General features: G+C 42.9%; 1 protein-coding gene across 17 annotated transcripts in view; it reads right to left on the bottom strand.

Moving 5' to 3' along the window:
* Positions 1-19286, bottom strand: part of FRMD4A (FERM domain containing 4A) — a 751487-nt gene that overhangs the window by 102798 nt on the left and 629403 nt on the right. For all 17 annotated transcript variants that reach the window (XM_049100487.1, XM_035713659.2, XM_035713663.2 and 14 more), the window contains 2 exons: positions 10021-10077; positions 9056-9078 (listed from right to left, as the gene is read on the bottom strand). In XM_049100487.1, the coding sequence (XP_048956444.1) occupies positions 9056-9078; positions 10021-10077 (80 nt within the window). The remainder of the gene's footprint in view (positions 1-9055; positions 9079-10020; positions 10078-19286) is intronic.

The following is a 19286-nucleotide window of genomic DNA, read 5'->3' as shown; positions in this document are numbered from 1 at the left end:
CCTGTGTCTCTGCCTCTCTCTCTCTGTGTCTCTCATGAGTAAATAATAATTTTAAAAAATCTTAAAAAAAATAAAAATAAAAAATCTGTGCAGGAAACAATTTTCCTTTCCTTTTCCTTTCTTCCTCTTTACTTTGTGAACCAAATTCAAGTTCAGGTTTAACAAAGAAGTTACTATTTGAGTGTATTTCTATACACTTGCGTATCTCCTCCGATCACCTATGATTTTTAGGTGTGTAAGGAGGGCTCGCTCGCAAAGCTGGTAGCTAGGATCTTCTCTGTAAAGCTTCTCCTGGCATCGTGTGACCATTTTCAGACAAAGGGAAACATCTGGGGGACCCCCTGAGACTTCTCCAGCATGAGATTCTAGATTCTGGGCATGGATCACAAAGAAATAGGTCACACTGTACAGAGGGGCAAAATTACATTTACGAATTATGTGCCTTTATTTCTGATGTTTAGTACCAATTTATCTAAATACAAATTTTTTTTTCCTGATTAGTGAGTTTGGTTTCCTAGGGTAATGCAAAACATTTTGTGAGTTTCTTTTTCTTTTCTTTTTTTTTTTTTTTCATTTTGTGAGTTTCTAACAGTTGTAAATTTATAACGTTCAAAACCAGTCTTGAGGAATTTTTAGAAGTCTACAATTGAAGATAGTAATTTTACTCAACTAGCACAAAGAAGCAACTGATGAGTTTGCTACATCACCCTTTACAGTGAGAATCTTAATTTTGAAAGACTGACATAGTGTTAAAGCCGTGAGCTGTTCTGCTATTCACAAGGTCAAGAAATACGATATTGACATTACATAAAGGCGGCATAAAAGAGGCAGCTGTCATAATACAAAATCTCCTCCTTACTTTATAGCTAAATGATTCCCATAGGATTTGAAGACTATCATCCTGCAAAATACCCTATCTGAATACTTTTCTATGCCCAGAAAAATGAATTACACACTTGAAAAACTCAGTCAAATGGATTTTTGTGCATAAAACAAAGATTTCTGTAACAATTTATAACTTTTCCACTTGAACATTTTGTTTCAAATTTTCACAGATTCTGTTCCTTTCAAAAGGTCCTGCTGGTGTGAAAGATTCCAGCTGCTTCTCACTCAAAAGTCCTTTCTTAAATCACGGGGAAAACATCATACCCCTCCCCTCTCTCCCTTTTTGTGAATATATGAGAATTATATAAGTTTATAAATTCTTCCCACAGAAACTCATCTTTGGGCTGACAGATGTGTTTCAAACTTAACAGATGACTTTTCTAGTAAGTTTCCAATAGGGACATTTGCAAATTGGGGGGTATTAAAGATACTATGAGGTTCTATCAGTTATATTCCAAATGTTGACTGTTCCAAACACCACTGTCTGAGTATTTCTTACTAATTATCTAAGGGTCTCAGCAAATCTATTTGACTTACTATATGATTACTGCCAGCTGTTTTCTTTCAAGAGGCCAATTAAAAAATTGCAGGAAAACATATGCCAAATGATCAAATGCTCTAATAATGATTTAAAGCCGAGCTTGCTTTGAGTTGTAGTAGTAAAACCACTTATGTAAATGCAAAGTAATGATATCAGTGGACTAGGAATGGTGATTTATAGACTGCTGCCTGAGATTAATCAACTTTCAACACCAGGCAAGAAAATAACATTGTCATCTTTTTAAAGATAGCAATCTACAGTAATGTTTATGTTACTAAAAAAGTCTTTCAGAAGAAAACCAGCTCTTTGTCTTCTTTTCCTGTTGATCTTCTAAAATTCTGCCTTCAACTTAGTACTGCCTAAAAGGCCTCCTCTAGACTGACAAAAAAGGCCCACAAACCTGGAATTTTCAGGCACCAGAAAGCCGAGCTTCATTTCCATTAATTCACAAATGCTCTTTGAAAAGGCAGAAAAGCTTTCAAACAAAGAACCAAAAAAAATTCAAGAGGGTAATTTTTTTTTTTTTTGGTCCCAGAAATTGCATTTTGTCTTTCCAGACTAGTAAACACAGGATTCCATGGTTTATGGAAGATAAAATATTAAAAAGTGTTAACTTTTTTTTTTTTTTTTTGCTTCTAACTGTTCCCCCAGAGCCCTAAGAACATGCAGTCTGTGAAAGTTAAAGGGAATCTTCCAGCACAAATAAATACTCCAAGACCTCTCCTGAAAGGGAGGGAAAGATCAATATCCTCTGTGGCCAAGGACTGCTCTTCAGTAGTATGCACTGAGTAATGCACTGCTCCATTTCAGAAAACATTATTATTTCTATTATTAGTATCTTATTATTTTAAGAAGTGGAATTAGACACCTGCAGGCTGATGATGGGAACATGGTACAATTTCATACCTACCACTGAACTCTGCTGGACCTGCATTTCACTTTGCACAGATGTCACATAAACTGACCCCTAAGTACTCAATTACAGCTTCACTTCTTTGCCTATGGCTGCTGTGTTTATTTTGGAACAGAGAGAGCCTGCAGATGGAGGTTCCCCTTCCACGGCCTCTTATGCACATGACGGGCTCTGCCGAACAGGTAAGCCAAATGTGGCTCATGGCCCTCTACCTGAAATGTTCTTAATACCTGTCTCTTCCAGGTGCTGTTTGCTTACTGGTTCTGATAAATCTTATGCTAGTAGAACCCTGTTTTAATGATTAGCATCAGTATATCTCCAGTCCGCTATAACAAAGGTATTTCCAGGTCCCAATAGACCTCCCAGTGTAACAGAGCTTTACTGATCTGGTTCCAATAAATCTTGTTAACAAAAAATTGTATATAACAGATGTTTTTTACTAATCAATCCCTGCTAATGTTTGGATGGTTCTTTATATCAAAGGTAGCGGTGATCTGTGCATTTATTTGTGCTGTTTGGCATAAACCATTTTTTAATTAATTCACTGATTTGCCAAAATGTTTAAAATGATTTTTCTTTTCTTGTCTCATGGCACCCTTCTGGAAGTATCAAAGGGCTGGTGGAAAGTAAAATATGAGGTGATTCTGCAAATCAAGCTAGAGAGGCCAGGGTGCCTGGATGGCTCAGTCGGTTAAGCGTCATGATCTTGGGGTCCTGGGATCGAGCCCCATGTCAGGCTCCCTGCTCAGTGAGGAGTCTGCTTCTTCTTTGCCCTCTGTCCCTCCTCCCTGCTTGTGCTCTCACTCTCTCTCAAATAAATAATTTTTTTTAAAATTTATTTATTTATTTATTCATGAGAGACAGAGAGAGAGAGAGAGAGAGGCAGGCAGAGACACAGGTAGAGGGAGAAGCAGGCTCCATGCAGGGAGCCTGACATGGGACTCGATCCCAGGTCTCCAGGATCATGCCCTGGGCCAAAGGCAGTGCTAAACCACTGAGCCACCCAGGCTGCCCTTTTTTTTTTTTTTAAAGAGAGACTGGCTGCTAGGGTTTTCAATGAAGTCCCCCTAAAGTCCCCCTAGAGAAGAAAAGAAAAAAAAATCAAGTTTTTGCATACAATGTAGCAAGAAGTCTTCTGTTAAATTACATTAGAATGTAACTATGCAATCTGGACGTCCTATTCAGCTGATTCCACTGACCTTTTTAAGAAAGAGAATATTATTTTCCTATCATAACCAAGATTTTTTCTTTAATTTTTTTATATAGGAAATGTCAGTATTTAGCACTCAAATCACTACACCATTTGTGATGCATAAAATATGTATACATTATGGAAAATGTGTGTTAGCTGATGAATGTTCAGGAGCAATTATCAAATAAGAACTTTCTGTTTTTAAACTGTGTTGATCTGGGGTGCCTGGGTGGTTCAGTGGTTGAGCAGAGTCTGCCTTTGGCTTAGGTCGGGATCCCGGGATCCTGGGATCAAGTCCCATATCAGGTTCCCCAGAGGGAGCCTGCTTCTTCCTCTGCCTATGTCTCTGCCTCTCTCTGTGTATTTCTCATGAATAAATAAATCTTAAAAAACAAAACAAAACAAAACAAACTATGTTGATCCTTCTCAACCTTATATTTGCCTACAGAGCTGTCATGGTTGGCAGTTCTTGGGCTTTCAATTGTTTTTAAACAGAAATGCCAACTCTAGATTTCCTGATTGTGGATGGACACTCATTTTTGTGCACACAAAGACACCAGGAAGCGAAATACGATTATCATGCTGTGCTGAAGAAAATAATACAAGTGAGAAAATATTGTTTTTAGATAAGACTACTTCCTAAACCTTTTTTTTTTTTTTTAAAGATTTTATTTACTTATTTGACAGAAAGAGAAAGAGTGTGTGCACATAAGCAGGAGGAGCAGCAGAGGGAGAAACAGGTTTCCCACTGAGCAAGGAGCCTGACATAGGGCTTGATCCCGGGACCCTGAGACAGTGACCTGAGCCAAAGGTAGATGCTTAACTGACTGAGCCACCTGGGCACCCCCTTCCAAAACCTTTAACGATACCTCACAAATCTGTCCACAATATGTTAGAATATGAACATTTATGACCATGGACAATGGTCTCTTCCTACCATGGACAATGCCTTGTATCTATCTAGACCCTGATCATTTTCTTTCAGCAACACTCAGCCCGACATCTCATGGCCAAGTCCAAGGAAACAGGAAGGTGAGCATTTCCATTCATTGGAAAGAAAAGGGAGTTATGTAAGAATAAGCCCTCAGGGGTCTGCTGGGCAAAATGAGTCCAAAATAAGAAACAGAACAGCCTGTAAGGACCCTGAGAAAGAATAGCTTTGATTCCGGGTTGTCTGCATACAGTTCTCCTTCTACTCAAGTCTATCAGCACTTTTGACTTCTCCCTTTTGTAAAAATAACCTTTTTCTTTTCGTAGTTCAAGGAAACTGCTCCTATAATTTGTAGACTTTTAATCCTCGTTCCCCTTAAATATAATTCACATATATTCACTGACATGTAAATATATAAAATAATAGTACCTCCAGGCAAAATAGCCTTTTAGAGAGTTAGATTCAGGACCTTTCAGCTATGAAAGTGTTACTTCGTCTTTTGTGTGTGACAATTATTTAAAAAGGTTCTCTAAGCCTCTAGATTCTAGAACATTCTAGACTTAAGCCCTGGACCATGCCTTATTTAAAAGGCTTCTGCAGGGGTGCCTGTGTGGCTCAGTCCACTCTTGATTAGGCATTCAACTCTTGATTTTGGCTCAGGTCAGGATTTCAGGGTTCTGGGATTGAGCTCTTGTGTGGGGCTCCACGCTCATTGGGGAGTCTGCTTGGGATTCCTTCTCTCTCTCCCTCTGCCCCCCACCCCCTTGCTCATGCTCTTTCTCTCTAATAAATAAATAAATCTTAAAAAATATATATAAAAGTCTCCTGCAGGGCAGCCCAGGTGGCTCAGTGGTTTAGCTCCACCTTGGGCCCAGGGCATGATCATGGAGACCCCAGATCGAGACCCACGTCGGGCTCCCTACATGGAGCCTGCTTCTCCCTCTGCCTGTGCCTCTGCCTGTGCCTCTTTCTCTTTCCTCTCTGTGTATTCTCATGAATAACTAAAAAAAAAAAAAAAAAAAAAAAAAAAAAGTCTCCTGCAGTGTTTTCTGTATTCTACACTGACATCTCATTTTATTGATGCTATACAGAAAAGCATATTATATTTAAAGGGTATGTATACAAGTCAAGGCCTTCTAATTATTATTTTTTAAAATATTTATTTATTTATGAGAGAGAGAGGGCAAAGAAAGAAACAGGCTCCATGCTAGGAACCCGACGTAGGACTCAATGTGGGGTCTCCAGGATCACGCCCTGGGCTGAAGGCGGCGCTAAACTGCTGAGCACCCGGGCTGCCCTAGGCCTTCTAGTGAAATACAACACAGGTTGTACAGTCCTGCATTAATTATTAATAGAGCAAAGATAACCCTAAAATACTAGATTATGAGAGTGGGACATCTAATAGGTCTAATGATCAGCCACCAAACCAAATATACTCAGTTTCACCGTTCTGGGGATTTCCCTAGGTATAGATGGGGAGAGGCAAAAACAAGGGACTTGGAACCTCTTCTCTGATTCCCAGACTCCAGGCTGCTGCTGCACACGAACCTTGGGCCTGCTTCAGATGGGTGTTTTTCAGGGCGCTGCACTAATAGATCACCACCAACTTCACGATGGGAGTGCTAGGCTGGCAGATACACTGACCTTCTGGATAAGGTGCCTGACCCCTCCCTCCCCTGACAGCTATTTCTCTCCCCAGACAGCTGGAGACAAACAAACCAAGAGGCAGCACTTTGACAAATGAAGCTAAACCAGGATCCTTTGTTTCTTGGAAGCCCACAAGCTGGCATTCCACAAGCTCATGAGGGGGCTGTGAATTAGTGAGGCCAGGCCTGCACTTCCTCCTCCTTGGCAATCCCTGTGGCCATACATTCCCAGGATCCGTGGGGCCAGGCGACGCTGGTCCCAGTTCACATTCCATGCTGTCAGGGTGCTCTCAAAAATAAAAAAATATATATTTACAACAGAATTCAGGGCTGGTGAAAGAAAAGGAGGGAAGAGTACCTTCAGAGAAAAATAGTGATTGTTCAACTATTTTTCATGAGACCAGAAACATTTGGTAAGTATATGAACCGGAGCTTATCAAAACCCCCAGATTCAAATACCAAATGAAGGGCAGAAAAAAGTAATGATTATAAAAAAACCAACAAAATGAATATGGTTTCTACATCCTGAAAATGTTTCATTAGAGAAATTCAGTGGATGGTCATTGACCACCTACAATGCTTGAGGTCTCCAGCTAAGGCTGTAAGACAGCCTTAGTTAAAAAAAAAAAAAAAAAAAAAAAAAAAAAAAAAGACTACCTCTGTTTTATAGCAAGAACTTGGGAAGTCTAAATAAAAGGGGCCTGGAGGTCTCCTTATGCAAATATTCAAACGGAGCTGAAGGGACTAATTTTAGCATCAGGGGAAAGCATGCTGCAAGTCACCAGCTAGCTCTAGCCCTCTACTTGTTTTTATATGGCCTGTGAGCTGAGAATGCCTTTTACATTTGTAAATGGTTCAGGAGGGGGAAAAAATATCAAAAGAATAGTATTTTGTGATACAGGAAAATGTATACAGAATTCAAATTTCTAAGTCTATAAATAAAGTTTTATTGGCACACTGCTGCCTTCATTTATTTACCTACTGTGGCTGCTTTTGCATTTACAAAGAGAGAGCTGAGTAATGACTGTACGGCTTGCAAAACCCAAGATATTTACATTACAGATCAAATCCACCAAAAGCAAGAGAAAACACACAAGTTCCTTCAAAGAGTAAAGGCAGGATTTGTGTCTCTTTCTTTCTTTTTTAGAGATTTATTTGAGAGAGAGAGAGAACGGGAGAGAGCGGGAGTGAGCATGAGGGGGAAGAGGGTCAGAGGGAGAAGCAGACTTCCTGCTGAGTGGGAAGCCCCAAGGACTTGGGGACAACAGAGGATGGAGCTCTACCCCAGGACCCTGATGGTGGGGAACAGAGAGTTAACTAAGGACAAAGTAGAAGCTGATATCCCACAAAGGACACCCCCTGCCCCCCAGGGAGGGATATGTATGACACTCCTCAGGAAGTTCCCAACTTTCTTAATGTTAATACCTTGTTAGAGGGAAAACAGTACGTTGACAAAGTCCTTGAAACAGGCAAAGCGACCTTCCTCTATGGACTCAACTGCCTCGATGTTAACACTTTGCTAAGGGCAAAAGGGGATCTTAGCCCAACACCCAGGATCCTGTAAGTCTACTTTAACATATAAAAATTCCTTTAGAAATTTCCTTTCTCTCTAAACCCCCCAAGATACATGTTGGCAATCATCCCCCTAGTGTATAGCCTACTGATGCACATCTGAAGGGTCTCTTGACGCAGGTTTTATTAGATGGTAATAAGTGACCTTTACCCAACAATAGCTAGTGCCCTCAAGGTCCTGGAAACCTTGCTTCCAAAATTCCTTAGAGAGTATACAATCCCCAACCCCTCCCAACTTGAAAGTATAAATAATCAGCCATTCCTCACAAACCGCCCCCTTCCGGCAGCAGCTCTTCCTGCCCACAGGTAATGTCCCCCTGTTTTAATAAAACCACCATTTTGCACCAAAGATGTCTCAAGAATTCTTTCTTGATATTTGGCTCTGGACCTCACCTAATATTCCAAAACTTCATCACTGAGATCATGACCTGAGCCCAAGGCAAATGCTTAATCTACTGAGCCATGCAGGTGTCCCCGTGTTTCCTTGTATTTTATTTATTTATTTATTTTCCCGTGTTTCCTTTTAATACCAATTTTGCCAATTCCCTATTGAGGAGCCAGAATGCGATGCCCTGACACTGTTTTCTTGTACATTTAGACCTTGATTCTACAACACAGGTTATCCCACATGTTTCTTGCAATAAAACAGAATGCCAGGAGTAATATCTGTCTTTGAGCCTCCCTACTTGGTAAGGGCTCGAGGAATGATCGTGAGAAAATGAGAGGCAATCCAACCACACTGGCTAGTGGGTGATGCCTCAGGAAATGAATGACAAGATTGAAGCTGGCAGTTCCACAGGCTTAATAGGCAGCACGCAGTGTCCCCAGTGGTTAAGCATTTACATTCTATCCAACGTAGTATCTAGAGAAGGAAGAAACGTAGAAGTGGGGGACTGTAATAGTTTGATGAAGAAAAGCTAAAATGGGATAGCATTTTGTCCTCTGGAGGGGCAGGGGGCTGAAACAGAGACAACGAAAAAGATATGCACACCCCAGGGTTATCCGAAGCCCTATTCACACCAGAGTGGTGAGTTCTGGCTCCATGGACACACCTGGACAATCTAACAAACCTCCATACAGCTGCCAAGTGTGACACTGGGTACTACTCTCAGCTTTTTAGCGACCTGTAGGCTTCCCATTTAGTACACAATATCCTACTTGCTATTACTAGGTTTCCTCTGCCTGACATTATCTGTTTCAATTGACAAGTTGAGAGCTGGATCTCATCATTAATATAATTAAAGCACTGCCCTCCTATAAAGGATATGAAGAATAATTTCTTTTAACAGAGATGTGATAGAGCACATTGAGCAAAAATTAACAAAAAACAAAAACAGAAAAACCACAATGACCCCAAAACCTTTTGGAAACTCACCTAGAAAAATCTCCCTTTGCTTCCTGTAGAAGAAAAAAGCCAACATCAGTGAAAGGCTCCAGTCCAGTGTGCCAGACTTTCCAGTACATTCTACCTACGGTCACAACAACTCCTCTACTGAGTCAGCTCAGCTTACTACTACTGTTGTCCTACCTGCTACAGGAAGACAATGAGGAAAGGACCAGGCATTTGCCCCTGAATATGAGACACTAAATTTTAAATTAAACTTTGGAAAGTCGTATACAAAAAAAGTGATTCATAATAACAAAACACAAGTTTCTCCCTCTAGACCCGGGTTTGCCTTTTTCTAGTTTAAAGATTCTGAATCTGAAAGTGGGTCTGCCTCTGTGTTGCATTATTTGTTTTGTCTTATACTGTGGGCTCTTTCCCGGTTATACTACAGAGGGACCATGAAGAGCTTTAATGACTCTAGCATGATGCCTTGAATATAGTAGTTGTTCAATAAATCTTTGTTGAAGAAATAAATGAATGACCTTCTTTCAGTTCATCTTGTCAGTGTTACTAGTATGGTCACTGTTGCTAATTTTCATTAATAAGTCTTTCACACATAAGCTAAAGGTCTTCTCATTATCTTTCCATGGGGTGTGAAATGATTCTCTTGCAATTAATTCTTCTATGGACTTGGCTTTCTCCAGAGTGAGGGGGGCACCAAAATGGAAGGAAATAGGGCCACTGAATATCAGTTTTCTTTTTCTTTTTTTTTTATCTTAGTTTTCCAACTCAAACGATATATACATAATTTTCCTTTGCAGAGAGACACTGTCATATAATTTGGAAATATCAGAAGCTCCTATTTACAGCCATGATGTACTCCTTCCTGTTAGCTCTATAAATAAGATGACCAACAGGTAGTGCATAGGGCAGCTGGCTGTGCATGGTAAGACTTACTGCTGTCTCTTCTGTGTCTGGCTCTGGGATCCACAGATGAGGGCAGAACAACCTACCTGTAAAATATAGGAGGCTAATTCAAACACCACTTCGCTGTCCACATCAATCAGCTCCTGAAAGGAAAAACCCACAAGGAAGGTAAGTTTGGTACTTAACAATGACTTCTTTATGACAACTCCTAAATAAAGGCCCGGTCTTCCTTTTCTGAGGTGACCCTCAGAATCTCAAATGCTCACAGGATATCTGTGGTCTGGATTACTCGGCCCCAAGTGCTCCCTGACATCCTGTTCTTGGCTTTTAGCCAGAAGGGACCCCAGCGGTCCTGGGCCTTCTCAGTCACCTCATCTCAAAGGCCTCATCTTTAAATCTTGTGACAGTAGGTGGCAGACCAGTCTTGGGCTTTTTACAAATTTATTAATCTGATTCATCAATGGAGTCAGGTTACTTGGTAACCAATTATGTTTTCTTCATAAACTACTTTAGAACCAGGAGTAAGGCTTTATTGGGAAAAAAAAGTCATAATGGGATTGTGACCCTTTAAATTAATATTAAATTTAATAAAAAATAGTTTGTAAAAAAGATTGTATTTATTTATTCATGAGAAAGAGAGAGAGAGAGAGAGAGAGAGGCAGAGACACAAGCAGAGGTGGAAGTAGGCTCCACATCGGAGAGCCTGATGTGGGACTTGATCCCGGGTCTGCAGGATCACGCCCTGGGCTGAAGGCAGCACTAAACCGCTGGGCCACCAGGGCTACCCCAAAAATACAGTTTCTCACTGCAATGGTCTCATGGCTTTCAAGCGCTTGACAGTTTGATGTAGCTATTAGCTACCATAGGGTCAGAGCAAATACAGGGCACTTCCGTCATTGCAGAAAGTTCTACAGACTAGCACTGCCACAGAGCCTAAGTTTAAAAATGCTTTCCATGAATGTTCTCGTGTCCCTTTGTGTGTGTGCATGTTTGATATATGGTACAAAACACTTAACACAACAACCACCTTCTTCACATATTTTAAGTGCATGACGTTGTATTGTCATATATTGTTCAGATCTTAAAAACAGAGGGAACTCTGGAGTCCATCAGCCCAGAAAAATAATAAACAAATTAACTAATGTTATACTTGTGTTGTGAAACTTAAGTAGAAATGTCTGTTTTATTCTTTCTTTCTCTCTCCTTCATATCACTAGATGCTATAGTGAGTGATGGGACCACAGAACATTAGAGCTAAGCCAGGCTTCAACACCGGCTAGCCCAGCCCTCTGCTTTTATTGAGATCAGAAATCCAAAAATGTCAAGGGACTCTCCCCAAACCACAAGGCCTTAGTGGCAGTGAGGAGGCTGGAAACAATTGCCTCACCTCTTGTCCGGCAAGTGACCTCCCTGAGTGCATCTACTCCCCTAAGTCAGTAAGGACTTGGGGCTATCACTTGACACTTGTTAGAATGGCTATTATCAAAAAGACAAGAAATTGCAAGTGTTGGAGAGCATGTGGAGAAAAGGGAACCCTTGTGCATGTTGGGGGGGGCGGTGTAAATTGGGGCAGCCTCTATGGAAAACAGAACAGAGGTTCCTCAAAAAATTAAAAATAGAACTAGCCTATGACCAGCAATTCTACTTCTGCGTATTTGCCCAAAGGAAATGAAAGTACCAGCTTGAAAAGATATCTTTACCCCCATGTTCACTGCAGCAGTATTTATGATGGCCAAATTTTTGTAAACATGGGAACAACCTAAGTGTCCATCAATTGATGAATGGAGAAGGAAAATATGGTGTCTGTGTATATATATATATATATATATATATATATATATATATATATATAATATTCCACACAATGGAATATTATCCAGTCATAAAAAAGAACAAGATCTTGCCATTGGAAAAACATGAATAGATCTGGAAGGCATCATGCTAAATGAAACAAGACAGAGAAAGTATTACATGATATCACTTGCACGTGGAGTCTGAAAGGAAGAAAATTCAAATACATAGATACAGAGAACAGACTGATGGTTGCCAGAGGCAGGGGGTGGGGGAAATGGGTGAAGGGGGTCAAATGTAAAAACGTCAGTTTATAAAACAAGTCCTGAGGATGTAATGTACAGCACAGTGACTATAGTTGTTATTATACTGTCTATCTGAAGGCTGCTAAGAGAGCTAGATCTCCGAAGTTCTCATCCCAAGACAAAAAATATATATGTGGGGTGATGGATACTAATGAGACCTATGGTGGGGATCATTTCACAAGATACACAACTATTGGGTCACTATGTTATATACCTGAAACTGATATAATGTTATATGTCAATTATTTTTCGATTAAAAAAAATAAGGATTTGGTTTCAGCCAACCTGTTCTCAGAGCCATAACTATCACTGAAGTTAGCTAAAACCAGAGTTACTTTTCACTTGAATTATAAACCGAACTCTGATTCACGGATTTTCTAATTAAATTTTTTTTTTTTTTTTTGTGGTCCTCAACGGGACCCTGGAATTCAAAACAACACACTCTAGCAAGCCTGTATCTTTTGAAAGAGGGATATCATTTGGGCCCTTTCAGGCCCAGTAATTTCAAAGGTGGATAATAATATTTGCTACTGAACCACCTCAGGAGTGTGGGCTAAGGGAACCAGGGAGAGCATATGGAAGAATCGGGCACAATAATTCTTTATGTGTAACCAGCTGAGAGAGCTTTATGGCCGCTGAAATTGATATAGACTGTCAGGGTTGGGATACAGAGGAATGCGTGGAATTGGCCTTTTGGGATTACCAGATCCCATCAGAATGTAAATCATTTAACAGTGTACAAATGATTTAACAGAAACACTGTCCAGGGTTCCCACAATGGACCATGAGGTTCCTTTCTATTCCCACCAACACCTTCCTGAGCGCTCCCCCCGTCCTGGGATGTGTGTTCTCCTGTCAAACATTTACGCCTGTGTTGAGGCTAATGGTTGATGGTGGGCTAATCTTTAGATGGTGGGCTAATCTTTAACATCCATGCAGAGGCTGATGTCGCGACCAACTCAAAACCAGCCATTGGGAACAACCCTTTTAAGTGCAAACATAGCTTTTAGTTCATTATTTGACCCATTCGCTAAATGAAAATGTACCTCTTGGGGGGAAGCAGGGTAGGAAAGGCAGAGGAAGGCCTTTTACAATTTCATTTTACTTTATAAAGTTCCAGGAGAGACTGTCAGAAATGAATCTGGTGGTGAATGTCAACTGCAATGTGCCATTATTCAGAGTAAAGCTACTGAAAATGCACAATTAAATGCCTGACCTGATTTACCCCAGTTCTCCCTCACGGCACTCGTCCTCGGAGTGATTGGGCGCCCTCGCCCTTGAACTGGGGTGAGTTTTCACCTTCTCTGACCTTGACTGTCTCCCAGATATTAAAAAACAAGGTGGTGTCAAAACGTGGCAGGAAAGAGGGAAAAGGCTTAAAGACTGAAGTGGCTGAGACAGCGCACGTGCTTGCACAATGTGATGGAAGATGCTGCATTATCACCCCTTACCACCTCTGCTCAGTACTGATTGAGTTCAAGGATCACCGTGTTGTCGGTCCACAGAGGACGCAGCACACACATCTAAATGGTGTGTGGAGGGATCCCTGGGTGGCTCAGCGGTTTGGCGCCTGCCTTTGTCCCAGGGCGCGATCCTGCAGTCCTGGGATCGAGTCCCACATTGGGCTCCCTGCATGGAGCCTGCTTCTCCCTCTGCCTGGGTCTCTGCCTCTCTCTCTCTATGTCTATCATAAATAAATAAATAAATCTTTAAAAAAACAAATCAATAAATGGTGTGTGGAAGAACCAATGCACGAACGTGGGAAGACACGGTCCTAACTGTGAAGAAGATGCGTTCCTACCTTTTTCAGTGTCTGCCCCGTTCCCCAACGTCTTCTGTTCCTAATGCGCTCCCGCTTGCTCCTGCTTTCACACTTAGCCCTCCCGGGGATTTAATCTTTAAAATCCACTGCAAGAGGGATCCCTGGGTGGCTCAGTGGTTTAGCACCTGCCTTCAGCCCAGGGCATGATCCCAGAGTCCCAGGATCGAGTCCCACGTCGGGCTCCCTGCACGGAGCCTGCTTCTCCCTCTGCCTGTGTCTCTGCCTCTCTCTCTGTGTCTCTCATGAACAAATAAATAAAATCTTAAAAAAAGAAAATCCACTGCGAGGGAACAGTGGTTGAGACTTTCTGCCCACACCACACGTTTCCTCTTGTGCCTTGAACCTACAAGCTGAGTTCCCCGAGTTAGGAGGGTGGGGGATAGATGTTTCCAGGGACCCTCCTGTCAGACACATGCCACCATCTAACATCAAAAAGCCTACTCTCGGGGCAGCCCTGGTGGCGCAGCGGTTTGGCGCCGCCTGCAGTCTGGGGTGTGATCCTGGAGACCTGGGATTGAGTCCCACATCGGGCCCCCTGCATGGAGCCTGCTTCTCCCTCTGCCTGTGTCTCTGCCTCTCTCTCTCTCTGTGTTTATGAATAAATAAATAAAATCTTAAAAAAAAATAAAATAAAACCTTAAAAAAAAAGCCTACTCTCCCTTAACCTTATGTGACTGCTCCGGCAATCCAGAGGCGGTATCGTTCACGTGTCTCTGCTCAAGCAGAGAAAATGAGCTGAGTGAGACCACAAAGGGGGCATGCAAAGATCGAGCACTTTCCTGGGTTTTCCCTAGCTGAGGCCAACAGGGGACGGGGGAGCGGGAGAGGACCTGTCAGGGAAGAGCGGTTGGAGCTGCCCAGCTGGCATGACCCGGAGGCTGGGGTATGACATGCCTCGGTGGCCCTGATGCTCTCAGAGCCACTTGAGAGTCGAGCCTTTGGGGTGTTTTCTGAGCTCCAATCAATCCTGCTTGGGAATCCAGGGCGGTCTCCTGGGCATGCAGATGCCCTGGTACGAGGAAGGTGCTGGTAGAAGGGAATGTGAGGCCTTACGGTTATTATGGCCGTTTGGTGTGTACTCTGGGGCATCTGTTTTACTTACTACTGAACAGCGTGTTCGGCTTTCTCTGATCTTTTGAAAAGTGCCAGGGAAGGACAAAAACGTGACTGCCTGCAGGTGTGCGCCGGGTGCTCAGAGCCGGGGTGGGGAGGATGGCCCCACTTCCTCCCCCTCAGCACGGTTTTATCCCAGGTGATTAACTAGCTGAAGGAAGAGGCCTGAGGTCATTTATCAGCAGTGTAACCGTTAATAATGTTCTTGGAAAGATTTCCGTCTGTGGGTCTCCAAGAGTTCCAAATGGCCCCACGAGGACCCGAGGCGGCAGGTGTCATGGACATGCTCCAAAGGAACCGAGAACTGGAGGACCTCTTCAGGATCCCCTCGCTCGAGGGACTCGGTGGTGGTCCTCACACAACCCAGGATCTTTTTTTTTTTTTTTTTAAGATTTTATTTATTTATTTATTCATGAGAGACACTGAGAGAGGCAGAGACACAGGCAGAGAGAGAAGCAGGCTCCATGCAGACAGCCCGATGTGGGACTTGATCCTGGGACTCCAGGATCACACCCTGGGCCAAAGGCAGGCATTAAACCACTGAGCCACCCAGGGATCCCCCACAACCCAGGATCTTAATGAAAAACATTCCACCGAGGTCGGGAATGACAGAAATTCCAGCTTTCCACGGAAGATTAATAAGATAATTATAAGAGAAAACGTGATTAACAACCACATGGTAGGTTGATAAAGTTTCGGGGAGCATGATCTATACCAAGTCCGTCCAGAACAATCTGCAGGGCCGGCCTAAAGGTTTCCTCAATCAGCCCTCGCCAACCGCCGCCACCTCTCTTCTTATCACAAAATGTCTAAAGACCATGGTTTCTTGCCCTCCTCCCTAAGATCATTTCTACTCTCGCTGGAGTGTTCCAGGTTCTCGTTCCCATCCCCCAACAGCTCCGGGGCACTGAATAAATCCCTGGATCTTCTCAAGTTTCATTTTCTTCATCAGGAGAAGGGGGATAATGATTTCTTTTCCAATTATTTTACCGTTGGTGAGGACACAGAGGGGTGATCTGGAAACCCCAGGACATACTACAAGCGTCCTGTCTGTAGCATTTATTTGGGCTCATGGGTGTTTATAATCTGACCTCCCCAGTGTTGTCTGTTCTTCAGCACTGTTGAGCATTTATAGGAATCGTCAGTAAGACATTTTTTTTAAAAAGGAGGGCAGCATTGTGTGCATGTGTGTGTCTACAAGTCTGTATCACCCCAGTGGTCCTGATGCCCACAACTGGCCTCACTCTGCCTGTGTAGGAGCCCCGGCTCATTGCACAACTCCGAATGGCTACATGAAGAGGCCCCGAGGCAAAGAGGGGCCACGGGGTGGGACAGGACCAACATAGTCTGGCACAACCGTCTTCCTTTGGCCTTGGCCAGTTTTTCATCAGTCTAGTTACTTCACATTTGGCTGATGATCCACTGGGGTACGTGCCACTCCTGCTGGGCCATCATGCTCCCTCTGTGGCACAGCAATTCCTCCTGCTGCCTCTTGTTTACAGCCTGTATCATGACCCTGGGGAGTCTCTCTTTTAGAGGTCCGGGGCACCACTAAGATGATGAGCCCAAGTGAATTTCTTTCTAGAACTGAAAACGAAAGTCCCTCTCTGTCCGTGTTTTGTTCCACCCCCTGTCATATGAGCACACATGCTAGCCCTGTAATAATCAAACTAAGAGATAAAGACTAGGATTCTGTAAGTCTGAGATTAATATTTATTTTGGTTCCTTTGTCCTGTGGGGCCTGGTTGCAGGCTTTGTTTCTCTCATCTTCAGACAGACGATATGATCTGCTCATTAACAAAGCTCTTTGAAGCTCTTGGACAAAGACCATGGACTTCAATTTCAGTAAGAACTGATGGTGTTTAGCCCTACACAGCAAATGTGGCCCAAGGATGCTTATTTACATTTCAATAATATCTGAAGCTCCCAGATCAATGTGGACATCTCAGAAAGGAAGGTGAGGCAAGACCCCCCAGCCCACATAAAGCAGGAATTTTAAGCTTTTTCTTTTCTGACATGATCTGCTCTCACTGGGTACATGTAGGCACCAGGCTTGGTAATTTCATAGGAAATATGCAAACCTTTGGTCCCTGGGATTGGAAAGCAAGCAATTAAAAACAATTTCCTGGGCAGCCCTGGTGCCTTAGCAGTTTAGCGCCACCTGCAGCCCAGGTGTGATCCTGGAGATCCGGGATCGAGTTCCACGTCGGGCTCCCTGCATGGAGCCTGCTTCTCCCTCTGCCTGTGTCTCTGCCTCGCTCTCTCTCTCTCTGTGTCTCTCATGAATAAATAAATAAAATCTTTAAAAAAAATTAAAAAGATATTCACATTTTATGCCCTAGCACCTGTGGTTTGCAAAACTTTCAAAAATCACTGCAGTCACTAGTTTTTTTCACAGCAATTCCCTTTATCAGGGTAGAGAAGATAGGATTCAGTCCCAGAGCCTGAAGGCAGGGCAAGAGCTGGGATCAGAATCCACACCCACCCAACAGCTCCCATTGGGTATGATAAGCCCACTGCCTCTGGCAGGGCTGGCATATGGGTTGCTGCTGCTGCTGCTGCTTCTTCTTCTTCTTCTTCTTCTTCTTCTTCTTCTTCTTCTTCTTCTTCTTCTTCTTCTTTTTAGATTTTATTCATGAGAGACACAGAGAGAGGCAGAGACATAGGCAGAGGGAGAAGCAGGCTCCTTCCAGGGAGCCTGATGCTGGACTTGATCCCAGAACCCTGGGATTATAACCTGAGCCAAAGGCATGTTCAACCACTGAGCCACCCAGGTGCCCCCATATGGGCTTCTTCAGTTGGCATGGGAAGCCACATCCAAAGAGAGAAGGCTTGGCAGGAGAGCTCTGCTTTCTTGTGTGATTTTCCAGGGAACACACAACATCAAGGGTGGACTTCTCATGAGAGCTTTATACAGAACAAGACACACATTTCTGAGTTATATCCATCCCCTGGTCATATATTTTCTTTCCTTCACTTACTGATAACCTCAGTGAGTCAAAACACCTCAGAAATGCTGTTGAGGATGTGGCTATGTGGGGTGTCAGGGCCCCCCATTCTGTACGTCCTCCTGTTTCACTTAAAGTTCACGACAGAACCCTGTTCTCTCACAACCGTATTCTAATCCTCAGCAACCTGGACTGTATTTTCCTGCTCCTTTTGTGCAAAACAGGGAAAAAGTATAAAGCAAGGGGATGTAAGAGAGAAACCCATTGGATCATGGGTTTTGCCTCCTTGTGAAGAAAGAGTGTGGGGGGGCGGGGCAGGAAGGTGGTGCTCCTAGGGGAAGATGCTTCTGGGGAAGATGACAAACAGACCAAAACAACATGAAACATCTTTCCTCACTTTTGTGCTGTTGAAAAGATCAGAGGTTTGTTCTCTGGAGAAGATGAACAGGAAGCTGGAATGAGGCCCATCAAAAGCACCAGGATTAGAAAGGGAGTTTATACCCCAAGTGGTTGGGGGGGGGTTCCCTCCCTAACCCTGGAAGTGGACAGGCCCAGATGGGAAGTGGAGGACCAGACAGAAAGCAGAGGATGAGCACCGAGTCAGGAAGTGGGAAGATTCTCCTCTGGAGACAATGAGGAGTCACGAGGAAGGACACCTAAACACTGCCATCCAAGCTTCCTACTGAAAGAACCAGCTTGCCACTGGATGGCTCCACAGGGACAACCCCCAGGGGACCACCCCCACTTGGGTGCCTTACTCTTACTTGTGGTTAGACCAAGATCAACAGACAATTGAGGGAAATCTCTTCTATGAAAGACAAAGACCAAAATAAATAGGAAATACACGGGGGTGGGGGTGGGGGGAGAACTGGAAAGAAACAGAAAGGACACAGAACATGCATAACTGATATTGAAAACGATAAGAGAATGTTAAATTTAAAGGCAATAACAGGATAATAGACAAGACAATGGATATGTGGAAAGAAAGATCAGATAATATGACGTCTCAGAAATTAAAAACATGATAGAAAAAGGTTCAAAAGCCAATAGAGATTAAACATAATATTGATGAAATCTTCCAGAAAATAGAATAAAAAGACAGAGATGGAAAACAGGATACAAGGTATCAAAGCCAGAGGCTGTACCCAGCATCTAATTAACAGGAGTTCCACAAGGAGAGCGCAGAGAAAACAGAGGAGACACCACTTAAGAAATAACACGGAAAAATCTCCCAGAACTAGAATACCAATCTCCAGACTGAAGGTGCCCATCAAATACACAGTCTTATGGATTTACAGAGACCCTTGTCAAGGCATACCTCCCCCAAATTTCAGAGGAAGAGGAATAAAGAGGAAATCCTAAAAGATCCCACT

Source organism: Canis lupus, chromosome 2 (assembly GCF_003254725.2).
Source record: "Canis lupus dingo isolate Sandy chromosome 2, ASM325472v2, whole genome shotgun sequence".
Taxonomy (NCBI): Eukaryota; Metazoa; Chordata; class Mammalia; order Carnivora; family Canidae; genus Canis; species Canis lupus.
Note: the sequence above shows the minus strand (reverse complement) of the source record. Positions and strands in the feature narration are given on the sequence as shown.